Source organism: Alosa sapidissima, chromosome 9, assembly GCF_018492685.1.
Source record: "Alosa sapidissima isolate fAloSap1 chromosome 9, fAloSap1.pri, whole genome shotgun sequence".
In the NCBI taxonomy this organism is placed as follows: Eukaryota; Metazoa; Chordata; class Actinopteri; order Clupeiformes; family Clupeidae; genus Alosa; species Alosa sapidissima.
In genome coordinates this window covers 32,055,057-32,081,759 of record NC_055965.1, presented here as the reverse complement: position 1 = coordinate 32,081,759, position 26,703 = coordinate 32,055,057, and the positions used below count along the sequence as shown (strand labels likewise).

Sequence of the window (26,703 nt, the reverse complement as noted above, 5' to 3'; positions counted from 1 at the left end):
CACACCACTGTCCACCCTAACACACACACCACTGGCCACACCACTGTCCACACCACTGACCACCTCAGCACACACACCTCTGTCCACCCCAACACACACACCACTGGCCACACCACTGGCCACCCCATCACACACACCACTGTCCACACCACTGTCCACCCCAACACATACACCACTGACCACACCATCACACACACCACTGTCCACACCACAGGATTCCATTTCACCCCACTTTTACATATGCACAACTTATTGTTTTCACAGCCACACAATTTGAAGTTCAACAGTGGGCCGATGACAGGCCTATAGTATATGACTCGGTACACACTTAGTATGGCCTGGTACCTACAAAGGCGAATTTGGTATAAACATCTATATATATTCTGAAAGTACATGTTATAATGATTTCATTTCACCCCCCTTTTACATATGCACAACTTATTGTTTTTACAGCCACACAATTTGAAGTTCAACAGTGTATGTCAATGGCAGACATAGTATTTGACTCGGTACACACTTAGTATGGGCTGGCACTCACAAAGGCGAACTTGGTATAAATATCTATATATATTCTGAAAATACATGTTATAATGATTTCATTTCACCCCCCTTTTACATATGCACAACTTATTGTTTTCACAGCCACACAATTTGAAGTTCAACAGTGTATGTCAATGGCAGACATAGTATTTGACTTGGTACACACTTAGTATGGCCTGGTACTCACAAAGGCGAATTTGGTATAAACATCTATATATATTCTGAAAGTACATGTTATAAGGATTCCATTTCACCCCCCTTTTACATATGCACAACTTATTGTTTTCACAGCCACACAATTTGAAGTTCAACAGTGTATGTCAATGGTAGACATAGTATATGACTCGGTACACACTTAGTATGGCCTGGTACTCACAAAGGCGAATTTGGTATAAACATCTATATATATTCTGAAAGTACATGTTATAAGGATTCCATTTCACCCCCCTTTTACATATGCACAACTTATTGTTTTCACAGCCACACAATTTGAAGTTCAGCAGTGTACCAATGACAGGCCTATAGTATATGACTCGGTACACACTTGGTATGGCCTGGTACTCACAAAGGCGAACTTGGTATAAATATCTATATATATTCTGAAAATACATGTTATAATGATTTCATTTCACCCCCCTTTTACATATGCACAACTTATTGTTTTCACAGCCACACAATTTGAAGTTCAACAGTGTATGTCAATGGTAGACATAGTATATGACTCGGTACACACTTAGTATGGCCTGGTACTCACAAAGGCGAATTTGGTATAAACATCTATATATATTCTGAAAGTACATGTTATAAGGATTCCATTTCACCCCCCTTTTACATATGCACAACTTATTGTTTTCACAGCCACACAATTTGAAGTTCAACAGTGTATGTCAATGGTAGACATAGTATATGACTCGGTACACACTTAGTATGGCCTGGTACTCACAAAGGCGAATTTGGTATAAACATCTATATATATTCTGAAAGTACATGTTATAAGGATTCCATTTCACCCCCCTTTTACATATGCACAACTTATTGTTTTCACAGCCACACAATTTGAAGTTCAGCAGTGTACCAATGACAGGCCTATAGTATATGACTCGGTACACACTTGGTATGGCCTGGTACTCACAAAGGCGAATTTGGTATAAACATCTATATATATTCTGAAAGTACATGTTATAAGGATTCCATTTCACCCCCCTTTTACATATGCACAACTTATTGTTTTCACAGCCACACAATTTGAAGTTCAGCAGTGTACCAATGACAGGCCTATAGTATATGACTCGGTACACACTTGGTATGGCCTGGTACTCACAAAGGCGAACTTGGTATAAATATCTATATATATTCTGAAAGTACATGTTATAATGATTTCATTTCACCCCCCTTTTACATATGCACAACTTGTTGTTTTCACAGCCACACAATTTGAAGTTCAACAGTGTATGTCAATGGCAGACATAGTATTTGACTTGGTACACACTTAGTATGGCCTGGTACTCACAAAGGCGAATTTGGTATAAACATCTATATATATTCTGAAAGTACATGTTATAAGGATTCCATTTCACCCCCCTTTTACATATGCACAACTTATTGTTTTCACAGCCACACAATTCGAAGTTCAGCAGTGTACCAATGACAGGCCTATAGTATATGACTCGGTACACACTTGGTATGGCCTGGTACTCACAAAGGCGAACTTGGTATAAATATCTATATATATTCTGAAAATACATGTTATAATGATTTCATTTCACCCCCCTTTTACATATGCACAACTTATTGTTTTCACAGCCACACAATTTGAAGTTCAACAGTGTATGTCAATGGTAGACATAGTATATGACTCGGTACACACTTAGTATGGCCTGGTACTCACAAAGGCGAATTTGGTATAAACATCTATATATATTCTGAAAGTACATGTTATAAGGATTCCATTTCACCCCCCTTTTACATATGCACAACTTATTGTTTTCACAGCCACACAATTTGAAGTTCAACAGTGTATGTCAATGGTAGACATAGTATATGACTCGGTACACACTTAGTATGGCCTGGTACTCACAAAGGCGAATTTGGTATAAACATCTATATATATTCTGAAAGTACATGTTATAAGGATTCCATTTCACCCCCCTTTTACATATGCACAACTTATTGTTTTCACAGCCACACAATTTGAAGTTCAGCAGTGTACCAATGACAGGCCTATAGTATATGACTCGGTACACACTTGGTATGGCCTGGTACTCACAAAGGCGAACTTGGTATAAATATCTATATATATTCTGAAAGTACATGTTATAATGATTTCATTTCACCCCCCTTTTACATATGCACAACTTATTGTTTTCACAGCCACACAATTTGAAGTTCAACAGTGTATGTCAATGGCAGACATAGTATTTGACTTGGTACACACTTAGTATGGCCTGGTACTCACAAAGGCGAATTTGGTATAAACATCTATATATATTCTGAAAGTACATGTTATAAGGATTCCATTTCACCCCCCTTTTACATATGCACAACTTATTGTTTTCACAGCCACACAATATGAAGTTCAGCAGTGTACCAATGACAGGCCTATAGTATATGACTCGGTACACACTTGGTATGGCCTGGTACTCACAAAGGCGAACTTGGTATAAATATCTATATATATTCTGAAAATACATGTTATAATGATTTCATTTCACCCCCCTTTTACATATGCACAACTTATTGTTTTCACAGCCACACAATTTGAAGTTCAACAGTGTATGTCAATGGTAGACATAGTATATGACTCGGTACACACTTAGTATGGCCTGGTACTCACAAAGGCGAATTTGGTATAAACATCTATATATATTCTGAAAGTACATGTTATAAGGATTCCATTTCACCCCCCTTTTACATATGCACAACTTATTGTTTTCACAGCCACACAATATGAAGTTCAGCAGTGTACCAATGACAGGCCTATAGTATATGACTCGGTACACACTTGGTATGGCCTGGTACTCACAAAGGCGAACTTGGTATAAATATCTATATATATTCTGAAAATACATGTTATAATGATTTCATTTCACCCCCCTTTTACATATGCACAACTTATTGTTTTCACAGCCACACAATTTGAAGTTCAACAGTGTATGTCAATGGTAGACATAGTATTTGACTTGGTACACACTTAGTATGGCCTGGTACTCACAAAGGCGAATTTGGTATAAACATCTATATATATTCTGAAAGTACATGTTATAAGGATTCCATTTCACCCCCCTTTTACATATGCACAACTTATTGTTTTCACAGCCACACAATTTGAAGTTCAGCAGTGTACCAATGACAGGCCTATAGTATATGACTCGGTACACACTTGGTATGGCCTGGTACTCACAAAGGCGAATTTGGTATAAACATCTATATATATTCTGAAAGTACATGTTATAAGGATTCCATTTCACCCCCCTTTTACATATGCACAACTTATTGTTTTCACAGCCACACAATTTGAAGTTCAACAGTGTATGTCAATGGTAGACATAGTATATGACTCGGTACAGAGTTTGTATGGCCTGGTACCTACAAAGGCGAACTTCGTATACATATCTATATATATTCTGAAAGTACATGTTATAAGGATTCCATTTCACCCCACTTTTACATATGCACAACTTATTGTTTTCACAGCCACACAATTTGAAGTTCAACAGTGGGCCAATGACAGGCCTATAGTATATGACTCGGTACACACTTAGTATGGCCTGGCACTCACAAAGGCGAACTTGGTATAAATATCTATATATATTCTGAAAGTACATGTTATAATGATTTCATTTGACCCCACTTTTACATATGCACAACTTATTGTTTTCACAGCCACACAATTTGAAGTTCAACAGTGTATGTCAATGGTAGACATAGTATATGACTCGGTACAGAGTTTGTATGGCCTGGTACCTACAAAGGCGAACTTGGTATACATATCTATATATATTCTGAAAGTACATGTTATAAGGATTCCATTTCACCCCACTTTTACATATGCACAACTTATTGTTTTCACAGCCACACAATTTGAAGTTCAACAGTGGGCCAATGACAGGCCTATTGTATATGACTCGGTACACACTTAGTATGGCCTGGCACTCACAAAGGCGAACTTGGTATAAATATCTATATATATTCTGAAAGTACATGTTATAATGATTTCATTTGACCCCACTTTTACATATGCACAACTTATTGTTTTCACAGCCACACAATTTGAAGTTCAACAGTGTATGTCAATGACAGGCCTAAAGTATATGACTCGGTACAGAGTTAGTATGGCCTGTAACCTACAAAGGCGAACTTGGTATAAATATCTATATATATTCTGAAAGTACATGTTATAATGATTTCATTTGACCCCACTTTTACATATGCACAACTTATTGTTTTCACAGCCACACAATTTGAAGTTCAACAGTGTATGTCAATGACAGGCCTAAAGTATATGACTCGGTACAGAGTTAGTATGGCCTGTAACCTACAAAGGCGAACTTGGTATAAATATCTATATATATTCTGAAAGTACATGTTATAAGGATTCCATTTCACCCCCCTTTTACATATGCACAACTTATTGTTTTCACATCCACACAGTTTAATTATATTGACGTTGAAAAAATATAGCATTCTAATGTGTATTTTCGATTTAAATGTCTTATTTAATTATTTTCTAAATTTACTTTCCCTTTGGTAACACAATACAGTTTTAAATTAATAATTTTTAAACATATTCATTACTTTTTCATTGAAAAAGTAATGACTATGTTCTGACTTTTATTTTGAATGATTCGCGAATGGCGGCCATATTGGAATTTTCTTTACTGTCGCTAGTTTCACACTACTCGGTAGTGTGGCCTGGGGAAGAAGGGGAAGCAGGGGAAATTGCATGCAATCCAAAACGGGAGAATGGTTCAAGACATTTTGCGGAAATAAACAAGATTCCGCGTCGGTCTAATCAGACACAAACACCAATCAACAGAAGTAAGTTGTCAAAGCAGCGAACTTGCGGGAGGAAGATTTTGTGCTTTCACATAGTATGTAGCTAGTTAGCCAAAGTAACTTCGTATCGCTGATCTCAACGCCACTGAACAAAAAGAAGCAATAGGTTAGGTTAACATAGCCTACTTTGAGACATGTTCGAGAGATCAAACGATTTCTTTGGGTAGTTGTGTGTTTTGTCACAAACAGTAGGCTAACTCCTCAACACAACTTATCTTAAGGAGCAATACATGCATTCCAACTGTCTTTATAGGTCAGCACTTTCTCCCTAAAGTCGGGTGAGCCATTTACCTCGTTTTGTAGCATACCCCTCAGATAGCAAGAGAGGTCTTTACTCTTCGGTCCTTTGGTGTATTGCTGACAAACGCCTCACCTTGTGGGTTCAAACACTTGCTACTCAGTTCAATTATAATTATTAATCCATCTATGTGTTGAGTAAGTAGGAAAAGTGTGGTCCAACAGTGCTCCGATAATCTGGAAATCGTGGATCTGGAAATGTTTTATTCTCGCTCCGTGGGCAGGATCCCACAGTGCAAGAGGCAAAGATCAGTGGTGGAGCAAGTACTTAAGAACAAAATTATTCATACCCCTGGCAAATATTGATCTAATGTTGAGTTTCTCTTGACCAATATGTTTGTTCTAACTGAAAATTACACTGTCACATGCCAAAAGGTTGTAAGACAATGTGGTAGAATCATAGCCTGGAAAATAGAAATCGTTCTGGAGTTCCAGGGTAGTAGAATGATGGAATAAAAACAATAATCATTTATATATATATATTTTTTTTTTAACATTTTTTTAAGATGGCCGTGTCTAAAATTATTCATACCCTTTTTAAATAATCAATGGAAACATCTTTATTTGCATTCACAGCTCTCAAAATGATTCTTATAATACCTACCAAGCCTCTCCATGTCTCCACAGTGATTGAAGATCGCACCTTTTTAGCACCAATCTGGGTTTTGAGGCAGGAACGATTATTTGCCATCACTTTTTTTTGACTGATTGAGGTTTGGACTCTGGCTCAAATCCAATAACAATATGCTTCGTAGCCCCTCATGTCCACCGGAATGGGGGCACATCTGGCGTTCCGCTATATCTTACAAAAACGACTGCAGTAATACAAAATGTTTTCATCTCCAAAATATTGCGTCTCTGCAGTAAAGTGCCGTGCTATGTAGTACAATGCCTTTTTTAATATCCAAAATATTGCATGTCCTGCATAAGTACGCAAATAATTCCTCCAACGCAACAGTGTAATACTCTGCAGTTCTTACAATTGAAGAAGTGCAGTTAATGTTTGATGTTCTCTGGGTATGATCCCATTGGGCTACATAACGATGTGTCGATCTCAGGCAAAGAGCACATACTGTATGTGAGCTTTTAGTTTTCACTTTTTTCTTGTATCTTAATTTCATTACATTATTTGACTATTTACATGGTCTTTTCACTGCATTAGTTGTATTGTATATGCTGTATCGATCTCCTTACCATCTTGTGAATTCTCATTTTTACTTTGAGCTGCAGCAATAATAATAATACTATTTTTATTCATGGGATTTTATTATTAATTGAAAAACAAATATTTTGTTTCTCTGATTTCAGGCAATTGAAATATTTGGATGGGATCATCTTTCTTCTGCTAGCAACATGGATGTTGGACTTCCATTTCGTTCTAGCTGTGCTGAAACACACCAGGTTGACCTGAGAGTGATCGTGAAAGAAGAAGATATAAAAGATGATGTAAAACAGGAGGAATCTGGTCATCTGATTGCATGTCCAGATGCAGAAGAAAAGTCTACTTACAGTGCAACACTACAGACAACGGTGAAGGAGGAGGAAGAGGAGGAAGTGCGACAGCTTGGCCCGCTGAGCGTGATGGTGAAAGAAGAAGATATAAAAGAGGAGGAGTATGGTCATATGATTTCATGTCCAGATGAAGAAGAAAAGCCCTTTGCAGAGCTTCACTGTGAATCTCAAACAGACTGTAAAACTGAAACAGACGTCACAGAGTCACCAAGGTCTACTTACAATGAAATGACAACAGTGACGATTGAAGTGAAGAAAGAAGAAGAGCAGGTGGAGGAAGAGGAGCATGAGCAGCTGGAAAGTAAGTCCTCTCATATAGAACTGAACAGTCCATATGTGTTAGAACTGAACAGTCCATATGTGTTAGAACTGAACAGTCCATATGTGTTAGAACTGAACAGTCCATATGTGTTAGAACTGAACAGTCCATATGTGTTAGAACTGAACAGTCCATATGTGTTGCACTGAATTTTGTGACTCTAGAGGGCGCTGTTGCACTGAAGCCTGGGGCAGCTCTGTGCTGCACTGAATCATTAGCAAACACTGGCAAGAGGCATATCGATTTTGGTTCCAAACGATCACAAAAAAAAATGTAATCGAACAAAAACAATTATTTTGTCACATTCCATTTAGAAATAGCGTTTCGGAAATAGCTACAATTTCAATTCACAGCGCACTGATTCACGCTGCCCCTTTTAGCCCCGCAGTCTCTCTCAAATGACAACAGACTCCCCTCTGTACCCGGGCCACACAAGCAGTTTGGGTTGTGTGTCTGTCTGCTAGTACAGTCTGTTGTGTGGTAGCCTGGAAAATCCAGACCCTGATAATCTAGAAAGATTAAGGGTCTGGCCACGAATAATGTAAATGGCCCAACTCAAGGGGCGGCACCAAGCATGCATTTGAAAATCTGACTGCACGCAATTGGATAACACTACGACCAATGTTTACTGACTGATTCATTGCAGCGCTGTCGTTCTCATGGCCCGTCTATATCAGATACACCGATGTGATTGGTTCCTCGCGATAAGGGGTAAAAGTAACGTGCATCATTACCCATTACATCACACATGAGCTTTAAAACTTAAACTGTTTACCATGTTGTTAGTCACTTTGGCTAAAAATGCGTCAGGGTAATGTAATGTAATGAACTCGTAAGTCCCGACAGGCCGAATATGACCCTGATGATCCGCCGTTTAACCTTAGCAGAGCGGAACTCAGCCTAGCCCTTTCTAGAGCCGTCTTGTGCTGGTGTGTGTGTTTGCACTTTACCGCGCTAGTCGGGGAAACAAATAAACAATCTCTTCAGTAGTACATAAGTAGGCCTAGTTCCAAGTTGTATTTGGGGGTCAAGCAGCGAAGCTGCAAAGGCACCCATTGTGTTTCTACGTTTTCTTCCCTATTATTATTATTATTCCGCCATTGAAGTCAATGGCAGCCCATAGAACCGTCTGGTGAAAAGTTTTGAAATTTGACACACTTATTGGGGACAGTCCTGTGATTCATTTCACCAAGTTTCATGATGGCATCTCAAGCACTCTAGCGCCACCAAAGTTGGACGTGCGTTCACGCACGTAACTTTTGACCCGTATGGCCGATTGTCAAAAGTGAGATATCGCTGGAATCCTTGGACCAAGCTGAGTTCAACGTCATGACGTCAATTTCCGCCATGATGGATTTTCCGTCATATTGGATTTCATCAAAAACACTAAAAAGTCTTCACAGGTCACAAACTTTGTCCGATCAACACCAAACTTCACAGATATCATCTACAGACCAAGCCTCATTAATGCATTGCTTTTTGTCTTCGGAACTAAAACCGTTTGCCCGTAACAGCCAATCGAAATTTGCGGCGGAGCCGCCAAACAGGAAGTGAGCTCATATCTCAGCAACCCTTGCATGTATCAAAGCCAAACTTAGTACATGGACTCAGGACCCAATCGAGGGGACGCTTAAGAAATCTGGTGACCTTTGACCTCTAGGGGGCGCTGTAATTAAGAAACATGCCTTTTGGCCTGTAGCTGCAGTTGTGCTTAGAATTAAAACGCACTAGTGGTGTCTGGTAATACTGTTGGAGGTCCTTAGGCCGACCCAAGCCAACTTGTGATGTCATCGTAATTGATTCGGCCACCATATTGGATTTAATCAAAAACACATACAAGTTTTCGCAGGTCACAAATTTCAGCGGATCCTCACCAAGAGAGAGACCATCTTCAGACCATGCCTTATCAGTGCATTGCTTTCTGGAAGAATTGACAGAAGCATTCGGCTGTAAGAGCCAATCGAAATTTTGCGGCAAGGCCGCCGAACAGGAAGTGCTCATATCTCAGCAACCCTTGCATGTATTAAAGCCAAACTAGGTACAACTATTCAGGACCCCATCAAGAGGACGCCTGGTGGTGGCCTTTGACCTGTAGGGGGTGCTGCAATTAGCAATATTGCATTTTGATCTGTAGTTGCTGATGTGTTTTATCAATCTTTTTTTGATGTGAAACTGATGACCACATATTCCATCCAGTTCATTCTAATGCATGCGTGGAAGGGCGGGGCGGTACAGGGTGGGAGGGCAGGGGTGATTAGGTGGGGGGGCAGGGGTGATTAGGTGGGGTGTGGGGCTGGCTGGGGGAGGCGGCGGCAATACTCAGCCCTGTTTCAGCCCTACAAAATCAGTTATGTTTTGATGTGTTGGAAGTGTTAATGGCGGGTGTCTGCTGAGTTCTATCTTGTCGCCGTGGCTACTCCGGCCTATTCTGCTTGGCCCCCTTATTGCTGCTTGCAGCCAGTGGCGGAACAAGTCAGAGCCGGGCCGGGGGCGGGGCACATGACCGGGCCCTTTATTAAACTCATCATAAAATAATTTTACAACATAGGCTACACATGCCCGCAACAGCGGGTCTTACAAGCGTCAGCGCCACGGAGAGCAACTATGTAATTTTGAAGTCCATTGAACGTACATGAAGTGTAACCAAGAGAACAACAAAAACATTAGGCTACATGACCCCTAATAATAAAACAATAATAATACGCAGCACTATTTGAAGGACATACGACGAGCCTTGCGCTCCGCGAAGTCGTCCACGATGCTCTGTGTAGCCCTATGTCCATTTTCTTTGCTCTCTCATTCTCTATGGACAACATGGCAAGTCCACTCAGTCTCTCCTGTCCCACTGTGCTCCTCAAGTGGTTTTTAATGGTCTTTAACTTGGAGAATGAGCGCTCAGAGGTTGCAACGGTGACGGGAAGAGTCGAAAATAAAATTAGGCCGGTGCAAATCTCACTGAATGCAGAAGTTACTGCTGGGTGGTTGCATTGGCGGAGCGAGGGGGTGGCTTCGGGGGCTCAAGCCCCGAATCTCTTTTTAAAAGCCCCGAATCTTTTTTTGTAGGTGTGTGTTTTCAATTTCCAACGATTTTTAATTTAACTTCCCCTTGGTTTCTCTATAAATGTTACAAAATGTAGCCTAGGCCTACTATTACTGAGCAAAAATCCCTTACTTTCAAAGCACAATATTGACAGATAATCTGATTTCCCACACGATGAGTTTAGCCGAGCAGAGCCGAGATGTAGCGGTTTACGTCATAAACCTGGCAGGAAAGTTCAGAGCGGTGCAGTCAGTTTAAACAGCAAGCCGGTAAGAAAAACTATTGTCAAGACATTAGGCAATTAGGCTACTGTACCCCGGAATACAAAAATAAACTTCAGAAAGACAGAAAGTTTGTTGTACTGTATTCTGTAGTCTCAATGACCGAATTAGTAGATATACCTGTTGTCAGTGGAGTTTGTTCAATTCATTTGTTGTAGGCTAGTAGCCTAGGCAAATATGAAACGGAGATGTAACGTACCGGCGGGATTTTGAACTTGCATGATTCATGCATTTTAGGGCAAAAAATACCATGAGATTGATGTGTTCTCCATTTGAGGAACGTAATCAATTGCGGACGTGCACAGACAGCTCAGACACCGAGCGCATAGGCCTAGGTTAGGCTACTTTCACTTTCTAGAGCGCATTCATTAGGCTACGTAAAAGATGCTTCATACCAAAACAACGATCAAACATTATCAAATGTATCATGACGTGTTGTCACAAAGACTTACTCCAATTAGAAAATCGAAACCAAAATCATGTAAGTGTAAGTGTTCTCTCATTGACGCCTGTAGGAGACAATATCGTTGATCCAATTTAGTAAATTGGCACGTCGTAAAGTTAGAAGAGTTAAAATAAAGCCAGTCATACAGCAGAACATTTTATTCAATATTTTACACCTACTAAATCATCAAAGTAAATTTCAAAACTTTTCAGCAACCGTGAGTCATAACTCGTCCTGACTGGGGCAACCTATAAGCCTAATACGTCCCACTCTGATGAAAATGATTGTAAAGAAACCGTTTGCATGATCTTAGCTCCTCCGGCTTTGTGCCGTGGGAGAGGCCCGTCCCACCTTACCCGGAGGTGGGGGAGGGGCGCCCTCGCACCGGGCCCCTGCGGGTCCCGGGCCGGGGGCGTGCCGCACCTCCCGCACCCCCTCAAGCTCCGTCCCTGTTTGCAGCTATATTTTAGTGATATATTTTCATTAGCTTGGCTTTTGTAATACTACCTATAAAATATGCTAACCATTCCTGCTTCATTCCAGACAGGTCATCATTAAAAGTTATTAAAACCATCGGGGCTAACTTAACGTTACAGTCTGAGCAGTTGCAGCTTTATTCAGTTACCCGCAATACTGTGTACTCCTAAACTCCTCTTGCCACTCACTCGCAATTCACTGATGTCAGGTTCACTTAAAGGAGCCACACATAGGGCTAGGCTACTGCTATTTCGTTGACTGCTGAACATGCAAACATATCATGTCACAGTTGATGAATAATGTTAACCGTGACCTCGAGTAGGCCTAGTGTCTGCGAGACCCAGCTGTGTTCTTACATTATTAAGGCTCTTATGTTGCTGCTGATAACTTTGCCTGTCATGCAATCTTTGCCCCAGCAATCACCCCCAGCAATCAGTAGCCTACAAATAAGCATCATATACAACAATTCAGCGAGATAGATTTGGCCAAACGTGGGCCTAGGACTAGGAGGCGGAAACTTGTCCATCGTTTTATATTAGAATTGAAGGACCCTGGTCAAACTTTCCTGCCTCTGGAAGTTTGTTTACAGGCTGGGATAAACGATTATTTTTTAAACGATTAATCTAGCGATTATTTTTTCGATGCATCGATTAATCTAACGACTCATTTTTTCAGTCCGATTCGATTTCGATTCGATTATCGATTATCCCCCCATTAATTGACTAATAGCAATTTATACATGTTGATTTATATATCTGAATGAAAAAACAGGAATTCCTTAACATTGCAATATATGTTTATTGCTTTTAAAATTTCAAAATAAAAGACTACAAGTGCAAAGTAATGCATTCTTAGTCAGAGGTAGCATTCAATAAATTTCAGTAGTGTATAGGTCTAATTGAGTGCCTGTCACTTTAATTTACTTGCAATTGTAATACTAACGCAGTTAAAAGGCTGCTGATGTGTGGATGCAATTCATAACGTAGATAGTTCAAATAACAGTTTGTACTTCTCCTTGGGACAAGCACTTTTGAGTCTTGGAAAACACTTTTCCATTTACATCGGGATTTTGCAGACATTCAGTGTCGGAGTCAATAAAATGAGCCCTGAGTAACAAAATTGACAAGCAGCTGTGAGTAAGCATGCTAAACTCAACGTTAGCTTTGAGATACTGCTTGATTGCATAACTTAACTAAGTTCAGTCTCCTCAATGTACTATGTTGTGATAAGACCTTAGCAGAGTTAACTTGACTGCAGCAGTTTTGAACAAATTTGCAAAGCATTGTCATGATGCTAAGCGGATTTAATAGCAATTTAGCCAGCTGTGTTCTATGTAATGCTTCTATGTGGCAACAACAATTCTTCAACAATCGTAAAAAGTGCAGCTCAATGAAAGGATTTTATCTTATCTTTAATTTAAATAGTACAACATAGAACATCAATGTGTGACGGTCGGTTTTGATTTCGTGGCGCCCAACCACAGATTAGTCAACGTATGGGAAACACTGAAGGTGTAAAATTCAAAATATTTGGCAGCACGCATTTTGGGTCTGACAAATCGACGCACATATTTTGCGTCGACGTATTTTTTGCGTCGAAGTAATTGATTACGTCGATGCGTTGTCCCAGCCCTATACAGGACCTATATATAGCACTTACCCATATGCAGTTTTTTTCCTGCACTGAACAGAAAGAATAATAATAATAATAATAATAAGCAGTTTTAGACCATGGAGACACTAGATCTCTAGGACACACTGGGCATTGGGGACTCAGAAATGTTGCATCTTTTTTGATGAATAGAATGTATGCTCCAGTGATTTTCCCCCTTTCATTACATTCAGTTGAGGAGTACGGTCACAAATATGTGATTAGAATGTTTTGCAAACCGAGAGTTCCGCATTATGATGCGACAATTATCCTCAGAGATTTTCCCCATAAAGAACATTGAAACTATTAAGGTTTTGCACCTACGTCATAATGTCATGTGACCGTTTGTTTACAACTAGAGTGGTAGGCAAGAATGGTAGGCAAGGCACTGCAGAGAGTGGTAGGCAAGCCTACAACAGTCGGGTTGCATAGGCTACACATAGTTACAAATAGCTTCAAAATTGAAATTTTTATATCAAATATTGACCGGGATGCCGACCACTTGTGTAGGCCCTAACAGACCGTTTAGCCTACCTATCCTCGTGTTTGTGGAGGATGATCATTAGCAGCTGTGAAGTCTTTAATTCTCAAGATAGCCTAATGGTGTAGCCTACTGTCTACGAAGACGTAGGCTAAAATACTACTATCTACAGTCATCCAAAAATGAATTGCCAGAGATAGGCTATGAAGGGAAAAAGTGCAGCATTTTAAACATGGCAAGATTATTTTTACCGGAACAGTTTGTTCTAATTTGTCTCGTGAAATTCGTGCTTGTGGACATCAATCACCTATCTTCTGTCCTTCTATTTCAAGTGATCATGAGTGTCATTTGATTATATAATCACAACAAATGCTAATACATGAAAACAGAATAGGCTTATGTGCTATAGGCTAACGTTACAGGTCAGGCTAACTCCCGTATGTCAAAATAAACTGATTTGATCCTAATTGTTTAGCGATCACACACAACAACTTAACACAGCAACCTCAAACACCACTGTTGAACCTAGGCTACTGCTTCAGTCATGTAAGAAATAAGCAGTTTATGAATTATCTTTATTCGTTTAATCAAGTCCACATGACCAAAATAACAACATATTTAAAGGCTGAGCTAGCATAACAGCCTAATATAGGCGATGCTGCAAATGATAACTAATAAAAAGTTTCATACAATTAATGAACTTTATCACTCACATTCTGAGTTTTTCTGGGTGGTTATATATCCATGCAGATCGTCTTCGAATAAGCCATCGCTGTTATATGATATAATATGTTACAGGATTCATGACTAACGCCATTAATGTTACATGATGCTGACTGACTCTGGCTATAACAGTAGGCTACCGTTTTAACGTCTGCTGAGTCTACTGCCTACCAAGACCTGTCGCTGTTCAGTTGAAGTTAAATGATCAAATATTGTTTGATTTTGTGTCAGCTTTCAGAAGGCAGACATGTTCCTTTCTGGTCAAATTTCACAGCTTCTAAGAAAGGCTATTGTCTTCGTGTAAACCGAGTTTTGAACAGAGAAAAAAAGTTAGGCTACCATTAGGCTACATGCAGGTTCTCCCATAACGTTATCGATACAGATCAATGCACCAAATCAGGGCGATTTTAGTGAAACAACGTTCCTGTGACAGGCTATCAAATATTGAACAATGGGATAACGTTTCATCATCACCTTTATTGATGCCTGAAATGTTGACATTGCTGAAATACAGAGATGTAGCCTACTGAGAGGCAGCTGCAGACAACGATGTTCAATGGGTTCAACTTGTCCCTTGTCTACCAGCTGGATGTAAACAAAGCTATAGAACCTAGAATACGTCACATGAAAAACGTTAATAGATCGTTTGTGTAGAATTCTAGAAGGAACCAGGAAAATAGTTCACTCCTCAACAGGTTAAAGCCTGACTGATAAATCGGTGTGCTTTTTAAAGAATCAGCAGAGATTATAGATCCCAAATCCAACCACAAAAGTGTTTTTCAAAAGTGAAAATGAACATTTCTGGTGAGGTTCGGGTGTAGGCTGTGCTATGACGTAGATTACAATAACTGTAAATAATTGAAAATGTATCTGTAGCGTGGAACAAGCTCTCAGTCTCGTCATGCATGAATAATTTCTTGTGACTGTAAATTGTTTTATACATAGACACATCAGGATTAGCTTTGGACAGAATTTGACAAAAGAAAATGTCATTAGCCAATATTGAATTATAGAAGGTCTGTCATTCTAAATCATTATGGTAACTTTTCCAGGTGTATCAGAACACCCGCACATAAGGCAACAGAAGATCCATGGACCGAATGATGAACTCCAAGGAAGGCTTTACCACCGCTCAGTCTACAGGAAGAGTTTCACAGCCTATACTGAACTTGGGAAACAGCAGCAAACACACTCTCGTGGTGTTAATCAAAGGCAGAGTACTGGCAAAAAGCAACATAAAAATGCCTATTGTGGAAAAGCCTTTTCAAAAATGTCACATCTTAAAGCCCCTTTGTTAATACACACTAGAGGGAGGCCTCATAAATGTGTCAAGTGCGAAAGAGCTTTTACAAAGCTCTCAACTCTTAAACGCCACATGTTCATACATACTGGAGAGAAGCTTCACAAATGTACCCAGTGTGGAAAAGCTTTTTCACGAAGTTCATATCTTAAAATCCACATGCTAATTCACACTGGAGGGAAGCCTCATAAATGTGTCCAGTGTGGAAAAGCTTTTTCAACAAGTTCAGTTCTTAAAAGCCATTTAGTAATACACACTGGAGAGAAGTCTCACAAATGTACCCAGTGTGGAAAAGCTTTTTCACAAAGTTCATATCTTAAAACCCACATGGTAATACACACTGGAGAGAAGCCTCACAAATGTACCCAGTGTGGAAAAGCTTTTGCATACCTAACATCTCTTAAAATTCACACTCGCATACATACTGGAGAGAAGCCTCATATATGTGTCCAATGTGGAAAAGCTTTTTCGCAAATTTCATCTCTTAAAAGCCATTTACTAATACACACTGGAGAGAGGCCTCATGAATGTGCCCGGTGTGGAAAAGCTTTTAAACATCTCTCAAATCTTAAAACCCACATGGTAATACACACTGGAGAGAAGCCTCACAAATGTGTCCAGTGTGGAAAAGCTTTTACAAAGCTCTCAACTCTTAAACGCCACATGTTCATACATACTGGAGAGAAGCCTCACAAGTGTACCCAGTGTGGAAAAGCTTTTTCACTAAGTTCATTTCTTAAAAACCACATGCTAATACACACTGGAGAGAAGCCTCATAAATGTGTCCAGTGTGGAAAAGCTTTTTCAACAAGTTCAGCTCTTAAAAGCCATTTACTAATACACACTGGAGAGATGCCTCATAAATGTGTCCAGTGTGGAAAAGCTTTTAATTATCTCTCAAATCTTAAAACCCACATGTTAATACACACTGGAGAGAAGCCTCACAAATGTACCCAGTGTGGAAAAGCTTTTACATACCTCTCATCTCTTAAAAATCACATTCTCATACATACTGGAGAGCAGCCTCATACATGTGTCCAATGTGGAAAAGCTTTTTCACAAATTTCAGCTCTTAAAAGCCATTTACTAATACACACAGGAGAGAAGACTCATGAATGTGCCCGGTGTGGAAAAGCTTTTAAACACCTCTCATCTCTTAAAAAACACATTCTCATACATACTGGAGAGAAGCATCATACATGTGTCCGATGTGGAAAAGCTTTTTCGCAATGTTCAACTCTTAAAAGCCATTTACTAATGCACACTGGAGAGAAACCTCATGAATGTGCCTTGTGTGGAAAAGCTTTCAAACATCTCTCAGATCTTAAAACCCACATGTTAATACACACTGGAGAGAAATCTCACAAATGTACCCAGTGTGGAAAAGGCTTTTTACACAAATTTACACTAAATAGACACATGAAAATCCACATCGGAGAGAAGTCTTAAGGCTTCTGCATACTCGACGCACCCTACCGGTAGCGCGACAATGTGACATCAAAATCACGTAGATCTCTCTGGCGCGGCAGGATTTTGGCCGGGTAGCACACGGTAGCGCACCACTCTATTTTCTTCAGCTGAGTGCGACAAACCGGAAACCGGAAGATGGACTAGTTTGAGGGCAAGCAAGAGTTGCAGTGTTTTGTTACGGTCGTGAATTTTTAATAGTTTGCTGGATAAGTTAACAAAGTTACCAGCGAGAGTTGCAACACATGGAATTAAGAGGAAAGAATAGAAACGATTTATTTTCAAACAAAGGAAATCTACTAAGGCCTGAACAAAATCTCTTTCCACTTCAGGAAATTACACAAACTCAGCCAGCAACTAAACTGTTTAAATTATTAAAATTTCCCTCGGGATGACTAAAGTACCTTAGCCTGACGAGCCAGACCCACATTAAAATGTAGGGTCTGGGCACTCACCGTTCGCAGTGCTCAGTCCGAGGGGCGGGATAATCGGTTGTCTTTCAAATTCCCTCTGTACGCAATAGGACAGCGCTGAGTCCCATGCGTTTTCCCACCAGCGGAGCTAGTTGGCTAGTTCAAACTTTTGCCAACTTAAAACAAGCTTAACTCGTGTCACACTGTTGGCCAGCAGCAACATCCATCTTATTTGTTTTCAAGTAGCAGGGAATTCAAGCCAAACCGTTGCAACTCTGCCATCGATCACTATGTTAAGCCCGCCTAACGACTCTATACATTTGATTGGCCTGATAGAAGTTTAATTTTTTTGAGCTCACAAGCCAACGGAGAGTTGCTATGTAATTTGTAATGTAATTTTGTAATGTAATTTTTGTAATGTAATTTGCTGCCGCTAGGGTGCGTCTAGATTTCTGGGCTAAAAGTATCTATCTATATATCCATCTATCTATCTATCTATCTATCTATCTATCTATCTACCTGTGCACACACCTTGGAAACTACAGTAGATGATAATGATAATGGTAGTTGTGAATAGCAGCAACCAAAGTCTGAAGTACCATCACAGAGGCTAGCTACTAGTGTTTCTTACTGCAGCTTCTTCTACTGTGTAACATAGTTAGCGTTAGTCTTTTCACAACAGCGACAACTCTGTTCAGGAGAATATTGCAACTAGTGTCGCGACCACCACGCGCGAGTATAAATGGTTACGGCGCTCCTGTGACGACACATTGTCGCGCTACTGGTCGGGAGTGGCGAGTATGTGGGACACTTTAATCTGACCACTGTGGAAAACATAATTCAGATAATTCAAGGCTTAAAGGGGTACTTGGCAACTATTTTAACGTAATAAACCCGTTTAGAAATAATTTGGTTGGTTAAATGACCTGTTCCGGTGAAAATGGTTACTTTCCCCGCTGCACCTAGCGTCCCCAGGCAGAAAACCAACCTTGCAACATTAAGACTACTGTCCCGGAAAGTTTCCCTTACATATGTTTACCTTACATATGTTTCCCTAAACATATGTTAATTCACGTTGGAGAGAAAGTGTGAAAAGGCATTCAAATGTTCCTCTTCAAAATCATATGATGGTGACAAGTTAAATATAAACATAGTCTATGAAACGTTTGTGTTTTTAAGCGGTGAAATAGGCTGTCATTCTATGAAATCATGTTGCATGTTACAGCAACGCTAATTTATGAAGGGCGTGTACAAGTCATTTATTGGGACTTTTTTTTTTTGGGGGGGGGGGGGGGGGTTCAGGGAAACTAGAAAGATCACAACCACTCATCTAAAACTTTAAGGGTCTAAATAGGGTCTATATTCACTCTCAGGTGAACCGGCATTACCGTTCATCACAGCTGTTGCTACCGGGTCTGTGAGTAGGGGCCGCTGGAAGTGAGAGAAAAGGGGCTGTGATCGCGCAGCAATTAACTTATGCAAACAACATCATGGCAGTTTTTAAGCTCGCCTATGCCAACCGCAAACCGCTACCAATCCAGTGGGAATTCTTCCGAGATTATTCACTACTGCAGTTGTGTAGCTAGAGTCTGTTTGCAATGTGTGGGCAACAATTTGCACTGCTTTATAGAATAAAAGTAGGCTTCTTCGCTGCTTGTGCAAAGCTGATCCTAAACCACCCGCTGGTGCTGACGACGCTTAATAAACTGCATTGTGTAAATATATAGTTTGTGATTTAGTGCCGTTTAAATGTAATATTATAGGCCATTATGGCTATTTTAAAAGCGATTGTCTGTATGTCCAGTATTCTGAAATATTACCATTTTGTCCAGCCAAAAAAAAGTCTTGCGTAACCTGCTTACAATGCTATGTGAAAAATCAATATGTATCTTTGAAATGTGTGTATTTTTGTATGAAATGTATGTAAATGATCATGTCTTCGCTCATCTTATTATTTTTTATATATATATATATATATATATATATATATATATAAATAACTTTATTTGATGATTTGACCACATCGTTTGTAACAAGAAAACATTGCATTGAATAAAGGTATGGTCTTAACCAGTGTTAACTTGACATTTTTCTTTTAATGAGGTTCCACAGAGGAGCCGTTGATTGAGTAATTGACCGATCCTAAACCTTGCCCAGCTTGGTCAAAAATTACTGGAGTTGGCTAGAACTGCATGCTATCTGCTATCTTTTGTTTATTGATCTCTGGCATCTCTCTCACCTCCAATCTAAACTTATTATGACCATCCAGCACCACGGTTGCTTTCTGGGCAAAATGTGTCCCTTTGTCTCCTAATACCTGGCCACGCAGTGTAATATCACTTTCACTGTGTCTCATTTGGCATACTTTCGTGAGTACACTTTCGTGCAGCACCCTATGTGCACTGTATGCTTTTGGGCTAAATGCATATATTTTAACAATAGTGTCGTCTCAAATCAAACGACTCTGAGCACTTACTAGAGATGACAATCGCAACATTTAAATATAACTTTATTTGTGTCCTCTATTTGACAGTAACATGGTCATACTGTGTCAAAACAGGTTGCTTGTACATCTGTAAAGTGTGTTTTCCACTGCTGCTGGTTCAGTTTTCTCAACTGCAATTACCACGAGTTTGAAAACGCTCCCTCCCCTTCCGCTATATAGCCAAGATGGCGTCCATTGAGGGCGAAAAGTATCCAGTGTTCCACACTCAGCTTTTTGACTGCAATGAGTGCACCATCCGGGGACTAGCAGTGCACTTTGTGTCGTTGGAATTATCAGTGTGAAGGCCCCACACACTCAAATTAGGTATTGTAAGTGCAGAAGTACACCATTTGAGACAGTCTTAGACATTAGCAGCAACTATGCTAGCTATTAGGGGTGAAAAGATTAACCGATACGTATCACTGTCTGTATTAACGTGTAAGATATGGCTACATCGATATGTGAAGAGCCCTGGTCGAACTTGCCTGCCTCTGGAAGTACGTTTACAAGACCTATATAAAGCAGTTTTAGACCATGGAGACACCAGATCCCTAGGACACACAGGGCATGGGACTCTTGAGTTGTACCGCTATCCTATTGCATGCGTTGCGCACCCAAAACAGGTGATCGGGTGACCACTCCTGGACCACCAACACTGCATCACTGGCGAAGAGAGCTCAGCGCCGCCTGTACTTCCTGCGGAAACTCAGGCGAGCAAGTGCTCCACCAGCCATCATGACCACATTCTACCGAGGCACCATTGAGAGCATCCTCTCCAGCTGTATCGCTGTGTGGGGCGGAAGCTGCACTGAATACAACAGGAAAGCCCTGCAGCGCATAGTGAACACAGCTGGAAGGATTATTGGTGCTTCACTCCCCTCCCTGAAGGACATTTACACCACCCACCTCACCCGCAAGGCGACCAAAATTGTGAGTGATGCAAGTCACCCCGCTCACAATCTTTTTGATCTACTGCCCTCTGGGAAGAGGTACAGAAGCCTGCGCTCCCGCACTACCAGACTCACCAACAGCTTCATACACCAAGCTGTAAGGATGCTGAACTCTCTCCCTCCTCTCCCCCCTCCACCCTCAGCTACATAACATCCTGGACATTGGACCCAAAATGGCCGCCTGCACTACTCCACTTGCACACTTGCACACTTGTACACTTTACAACTTGGTGTTGTTGTCCTGAAAACACAACACTTCTGCTGCTCTTACATAACTTGCACCACTATGCCACTTTCTTCTTACTTAGGTCAAACAGAACTACCCAAGCCTTTTATTGGCCTGACTTTGCACTAGTATTTTATTGACTGTCTATGCACAATTTCAACCAAATTTTGCTGCTCTTATTTTTTCATTATTATATGTGCCCTCTTATTTACTTATTTACTTACTTTTTTTGTTTACTTGAATGTTATGTTTGTCTGTGGACCTAAATTGGTAAAATATGTCTTGTCTTCACCGTGGGATAGTGAGAAACGTAATTTCGATCTCTTTGTATGTCTGGAACATGTGAAGAAATTGACAATAAAGCTGACTTTGACTTTGACTTTGACTATGTCTATTAGTAAATATAAAAATGTGATCTCACTGGAGTGGCACAAGCAGTTGCGTTCCGGTTGCTATGGGAACGGACCTCCGCTCGCTCTCAGATGCAATTTGGGAGAAAACATTATACAAACTATTATATACTTTATATTTATGTTGTACACCTCACTGGGACTTGAACAAAACAGTTAATGCACACAGATTTTGTGATTTATTCTGAATAAATAAACAAGATGCAATTTGGGAGAAAACATGGAAAGCTGCTGTGTCTAACTCCTTTTATTTCACCTGTCTTACAGGACATTTGTATCTTTGTTACTTTCAGTCCCATATTTGTTACTGTAACACATGCAGAGGAAATTTGAAAGACAACCGTTTATCCCAGCTCTTGGATTGAGCAGTGCCAGTGGATAGTTCCCAGACCCTACATCTTGATGTGGGTATGGCTCGCCAGGCTAACATATAGCACTTACCCATATGCAGTCTTTTTTGCTGCACTGAGCAGAAATACAAAATATAAGAAACATCCTCCTCTGTATGCTCCTTTCTTTACATTTGATCTATTTAAAGCCTGGCTGATGAATCGGTGTGCTTTTTAAAGAATCAGCAGAGATTATGGAGCCCGTATACGATTACAAAAGGGATTTTCAAGAGCAAAAAAGAACATTTCTGGCGGGGTGCTGGTGAGACTACAGCGTAGACTGGCGTAGATTATGATAAATGTAAATACTGGTAAATAAATTCATCGCCCTGCCTTGAAAACCGAAAGACAACAATTTTATCATCCACATTCTATAGCTGATGTTTTTAGTAAGATCCCACCTTTAAAGCTTTTAGAATATCTTACTGGCATATATTTGAAAAAATCATCAGAGTAACTATATTCTCCTCCTAAACGTCCTCTTATACTATCCAATTTCCACAAACAAGCCCTCTTAGCCTGGAAACTACTCTACGTTCATCACTTTTCTCCCCATAAAGCTCTTTTATGGAACAACCAAGACATTACAGTAAAGAACAAATCTATTTTTCTTCCTTCTTGGCTCGCAAAAGATGTTTCTTTCATTAAAGACTTATTTGACAAGAATGGAAACCTCCTTTCTTATGAGAAATTTCTTGTTACCCACCAGTTAGAGGTAAGAGGCAAAGAATTTAATCTTGTGTGTAATGCAATCCCTATGGTATCATTCAGTTAATGGAATATCACTTGTCAAACAGCTCAAATGTCTGAGTAAACCCTACTGTAGCCATTGATGGTTGCCCTCTCCTTGATAAAAAAAAAATGCAATAAGAACTTTATACGTAACGCTTTCCATACTAAAAAGAAATGGACTCCTAGAGGGACTTTTTTCTGGAATAAATCAATTAATGATATTGACTGGAAAAAGGCATGGTTATTACCTAACACTTTTTGCCTTACCGACAAGGTAAAAGAATTACACTTCAATATTTTACACAAAACTTACTCTTGTAATCCATTACTATCTACATTTATGGAAATGGATAATATGTGTGCCTTTTGCGATATGGAAGAATCTCTTTCACATGTTTTTTTTTTTTTTTATGAATGTAACGTTGTTTTTGAAATCTGGTCTAAGACACCATCTGTCTCACTTGTTGAGTAGGTTACATATGTTTTCAAAACCCAGACTGCTGCTAAAAAGGTGCGGCCTACAATCATTGTGGAGAATGCAGGCTAGGTATTATAAGAACCATGTCTAGAGCTTTGATGGCAAATACATATGTTTCCATTGATTATTTAGAAAGGGTATGAATAATTTTGGACATGCCATTTTTCATAAAAATGTTTTAAAAAGATGAAAATAACTTTTATTTATTTTTTATTCCATGTTTCTACCACATTGTCTCACAACCTTTTGGCATTTGGCAGTGTCATTGTCAGTCAGAACAAACATATCAAGTGAAAATCAACATCAAACATCAAAATTTGCCAGGGGTATGAATAATTATGTTCTTAACTGTATGCTTCAATATTGCGTTTTATCTTTTTTTTTTTGGTGATGTATTCAGGCCCATACTCCTATTCAGACGGTGGCGGTAATGCACTTAAAAGCTGTTTGCCAACCGCCAAAGAAAAACAAGAAGAAGAAGAATGGGGGCCATCTGGGAATTTTGATTGTTATGTTTGCTGGCTCCACGAAGTTAAAGTCGCGAGCAGGTGAAATTGCATGCAGTCCAAAACGGGAGAATGGTTCAAGACATTTTGCGGAAATAAACAAGATTCCGCGTCGGTCTAATCAGACACTAACACCAATCAACAGAAGTAAGTTGTCAGAGCAGCGAACTTGCGGTAGGAAGGTTTTGTGCTTTCACATAGTATGTAGCTAGTTAGCCAAAGTAACTTCGTACCGCTAATCTCAACGCCACTGAACAAAAAGAAGCAATAGGTTGCATAGCCTACTTTGAGACATGCTCGAGAGATCAAACGATTTCTTTGGATAGTTGTGTGTTTTGTCACAAACAGTAGGCTAACTCCTCAACATAACTTATCTTAAGGAGCAATATATGCATTCTCTGCAGTGAAGTTCAGTACTATGTAGTACAATGCATTTTTTAATATCCAAAATATTGCATGTCCTGCATAAGTACGCAAATAATTCCTCCAACGCAGCAGTGTAATATTCATAAAACTGCAGTTCTTACACTTGAAGAAGTGCAGTTATTTTTTGTTGTTCTCTGGGTATGATCCCATTGGGCTACACATAACGATGTGTCGATCTCAGGCAAAGAGCACATACTGTATGTGAGCTTTTAGTTTTTTTCTTGTATTTGTATTTCTGTTTTTTCAACTTTTTTTTGTTTCTTATTTCTTTACATTATTTGACTATAGGGCAGCCGTGGCCCACTGGTTAGCACTCTGGACTTGTAACCGGAGGGTTTGCCGGTTCGAGCCCCGACCAGTGGGCCACGGCTGAAGTGCCCTTGAGCAAGGCACCTAACCCCTTACTGCTCCCCGAGCGCCGCTGTTGATGCAGGCAGCTCACTGTGCCGTGATTAGTGTGTGCTTCACCTCACTGTGTGCTGTGTTTCACTAATTCACGGATTGGGTTAAATGCAGAGACCAAATTTCCCTCACGGGATCAAAAGAGTATATATATACATACATACTTATATACATACTATTTACATGGTCTTTTCACTGCATCAATTGTATGTGTTGTATCTATCTCCTTACCATCTTGTGAATTCTCATTTTTACTTAATGTACATTTTTTATGTTTTATCTATTGTTTGGTTTGTCTGTTTGTTTGTATTACTACAAATCAATTCTTTATTATTGTGTTAAATGCTCGAAATGTAAAGGACTTTGAGCTGCAGTAATAATAATTATAAATATAGCTGCAAGCAGCAATGAGGGGGCCAAGCAGAATAGGCTGGAGTAGCCACGGCGACAAGATAGAACTCAGCAGACACTCGCGATCAACACTTTCAACAAGTGTCACATCAAACATAACTGATTTTGTAGGGCTGAAACAGGGCTGAGTATTGCCACCGCCTCCGCCAGCCAGCCCCCCCACCTAATCACCTCTGCCCGTCCCACCCCGCCCTACCACGCACGCATTAGAATGAACTGGATGGAACATGTTGTCATCAGTTTCACATCCAAAAATAAAAGATCGATAAAACACATCGCAACTACAGATCAAAATGCAATATTGCTAATTGCAGCACCCCCTACAGGTCAAAGGTCAACACATTTTTTGAGCGTCCTCCTAATGGGGTCCTGAACCTATGTAGTAAATTTGGTTATGATACATGGCAGGGTTGCTGAGATATGAGCTCACTTCCTGTTTGGCGGCTTCGCTGCAAGTTTCGATTGGCTGTTACAGCCGAATGCTACTGTCAATCGTTCCAAAAAGCGATGCACTGATAAGGCATGGTCTGAAGATGTTCTCTGCCAATTTTGGTGAGGATCCGCTGAAATTTGTGACCTGCAAAAATTCGTACGTGTTTTTGATTAAATCCAATATGGCGGCCGAATCAATTACGATGACATCACAAGTTGGCTTGGGTCGGCCTAAGGACCTCCAACAGTATTACCAGACACCACTAGTGCGTTTTAATTCTAAGCACAACTGCTGCTACAGGCCAAAAGGCATGCTTTTTAATTACAGCGCCCCCTAGAGGTCAAAGGTCACCAGATTTCTTGAGCGTCTCCCTGATTGGGTCCTGAGTCCATGGACTAAGTTTGGTTATGATAGGTGAATGGGTTGCTGAGATATGAGCTCACTTCCTGTTTGGCGGCTTTTCCGCATATTTCGATTGGCTGTTACGGGCGAACGGTTTGAGTTCCGAAGACGAAAAGGAGTATCTTTTGTGAGGCTTGGGCTGAAGATCATGTGTGTCAAGTTTGGTGACGATCGGACAAAATTTGTGACCTGTGAAGAATTAGTTTCACTTTCACTAAAATCCAAAATGGCGGAAAATCCATCATGGCGGAAAATGATGTCATATGGTGCGTTGAACTTGGCTTGGTCCAAGGATTCCAACGATACCTCATTTTTGACAATTGGGCCTATGGGTCAAAAGTTACGTGTGTGAACGCACGTCCAACTTTGGCCTATTGGTGGCGCTAGAGCGCTCAAGATCCCGGCATGAATCTTGGTGAAATTAATCATTGGCCTGTCCCCAATCAGTGTGCC

The 26,703-nt window shown here is 40.1% G+C and overlaps 1 protein-coding gene across 9 annotated transcripts in view; it reads left to right on the top strand.

The window, feature by feature from the left end:
* The window catches only part of LOC121718789 (zinc finger protein 708-like), a 712,111-nt gene that overhangs the window by 538,597 nt on the left and 146,811 nt on the right, over nucleotides 1-26,703 (top strand). For 2 of the 9 annotated variants that reach the window (XM_042103957.1, XM_042103959.1), the window contains exons 2-3: nucleotides 7,201-7,705; nucleotides 15,873-17,478. The exons of 2 other annotated variants lie outside the window; for them this stretch is intronic. In XM_042103957.1, the coding sequence (XP_041959891.1) occupies nucleotides 7,246-7,705; nucleotides 15,873-17,478 (2,066 nt within the window). In that variant the 5' untranslated portion in view covers nucleotides 7,201-7,245. Of the gene's footprint in view, nucleotides 1-5,467; nucleotides 5,578-7,200; nucleotides 7,706-15,872; nucleotides 17,833-24,139; nucleotides 24,324-26,703 lie in introns of those variants that run through there. 5 more of the 9 variants (XM_042103956.1, XM_042103960.1, XM_042103961.1 and 2 more) reach the window with 5 other exon arrangements.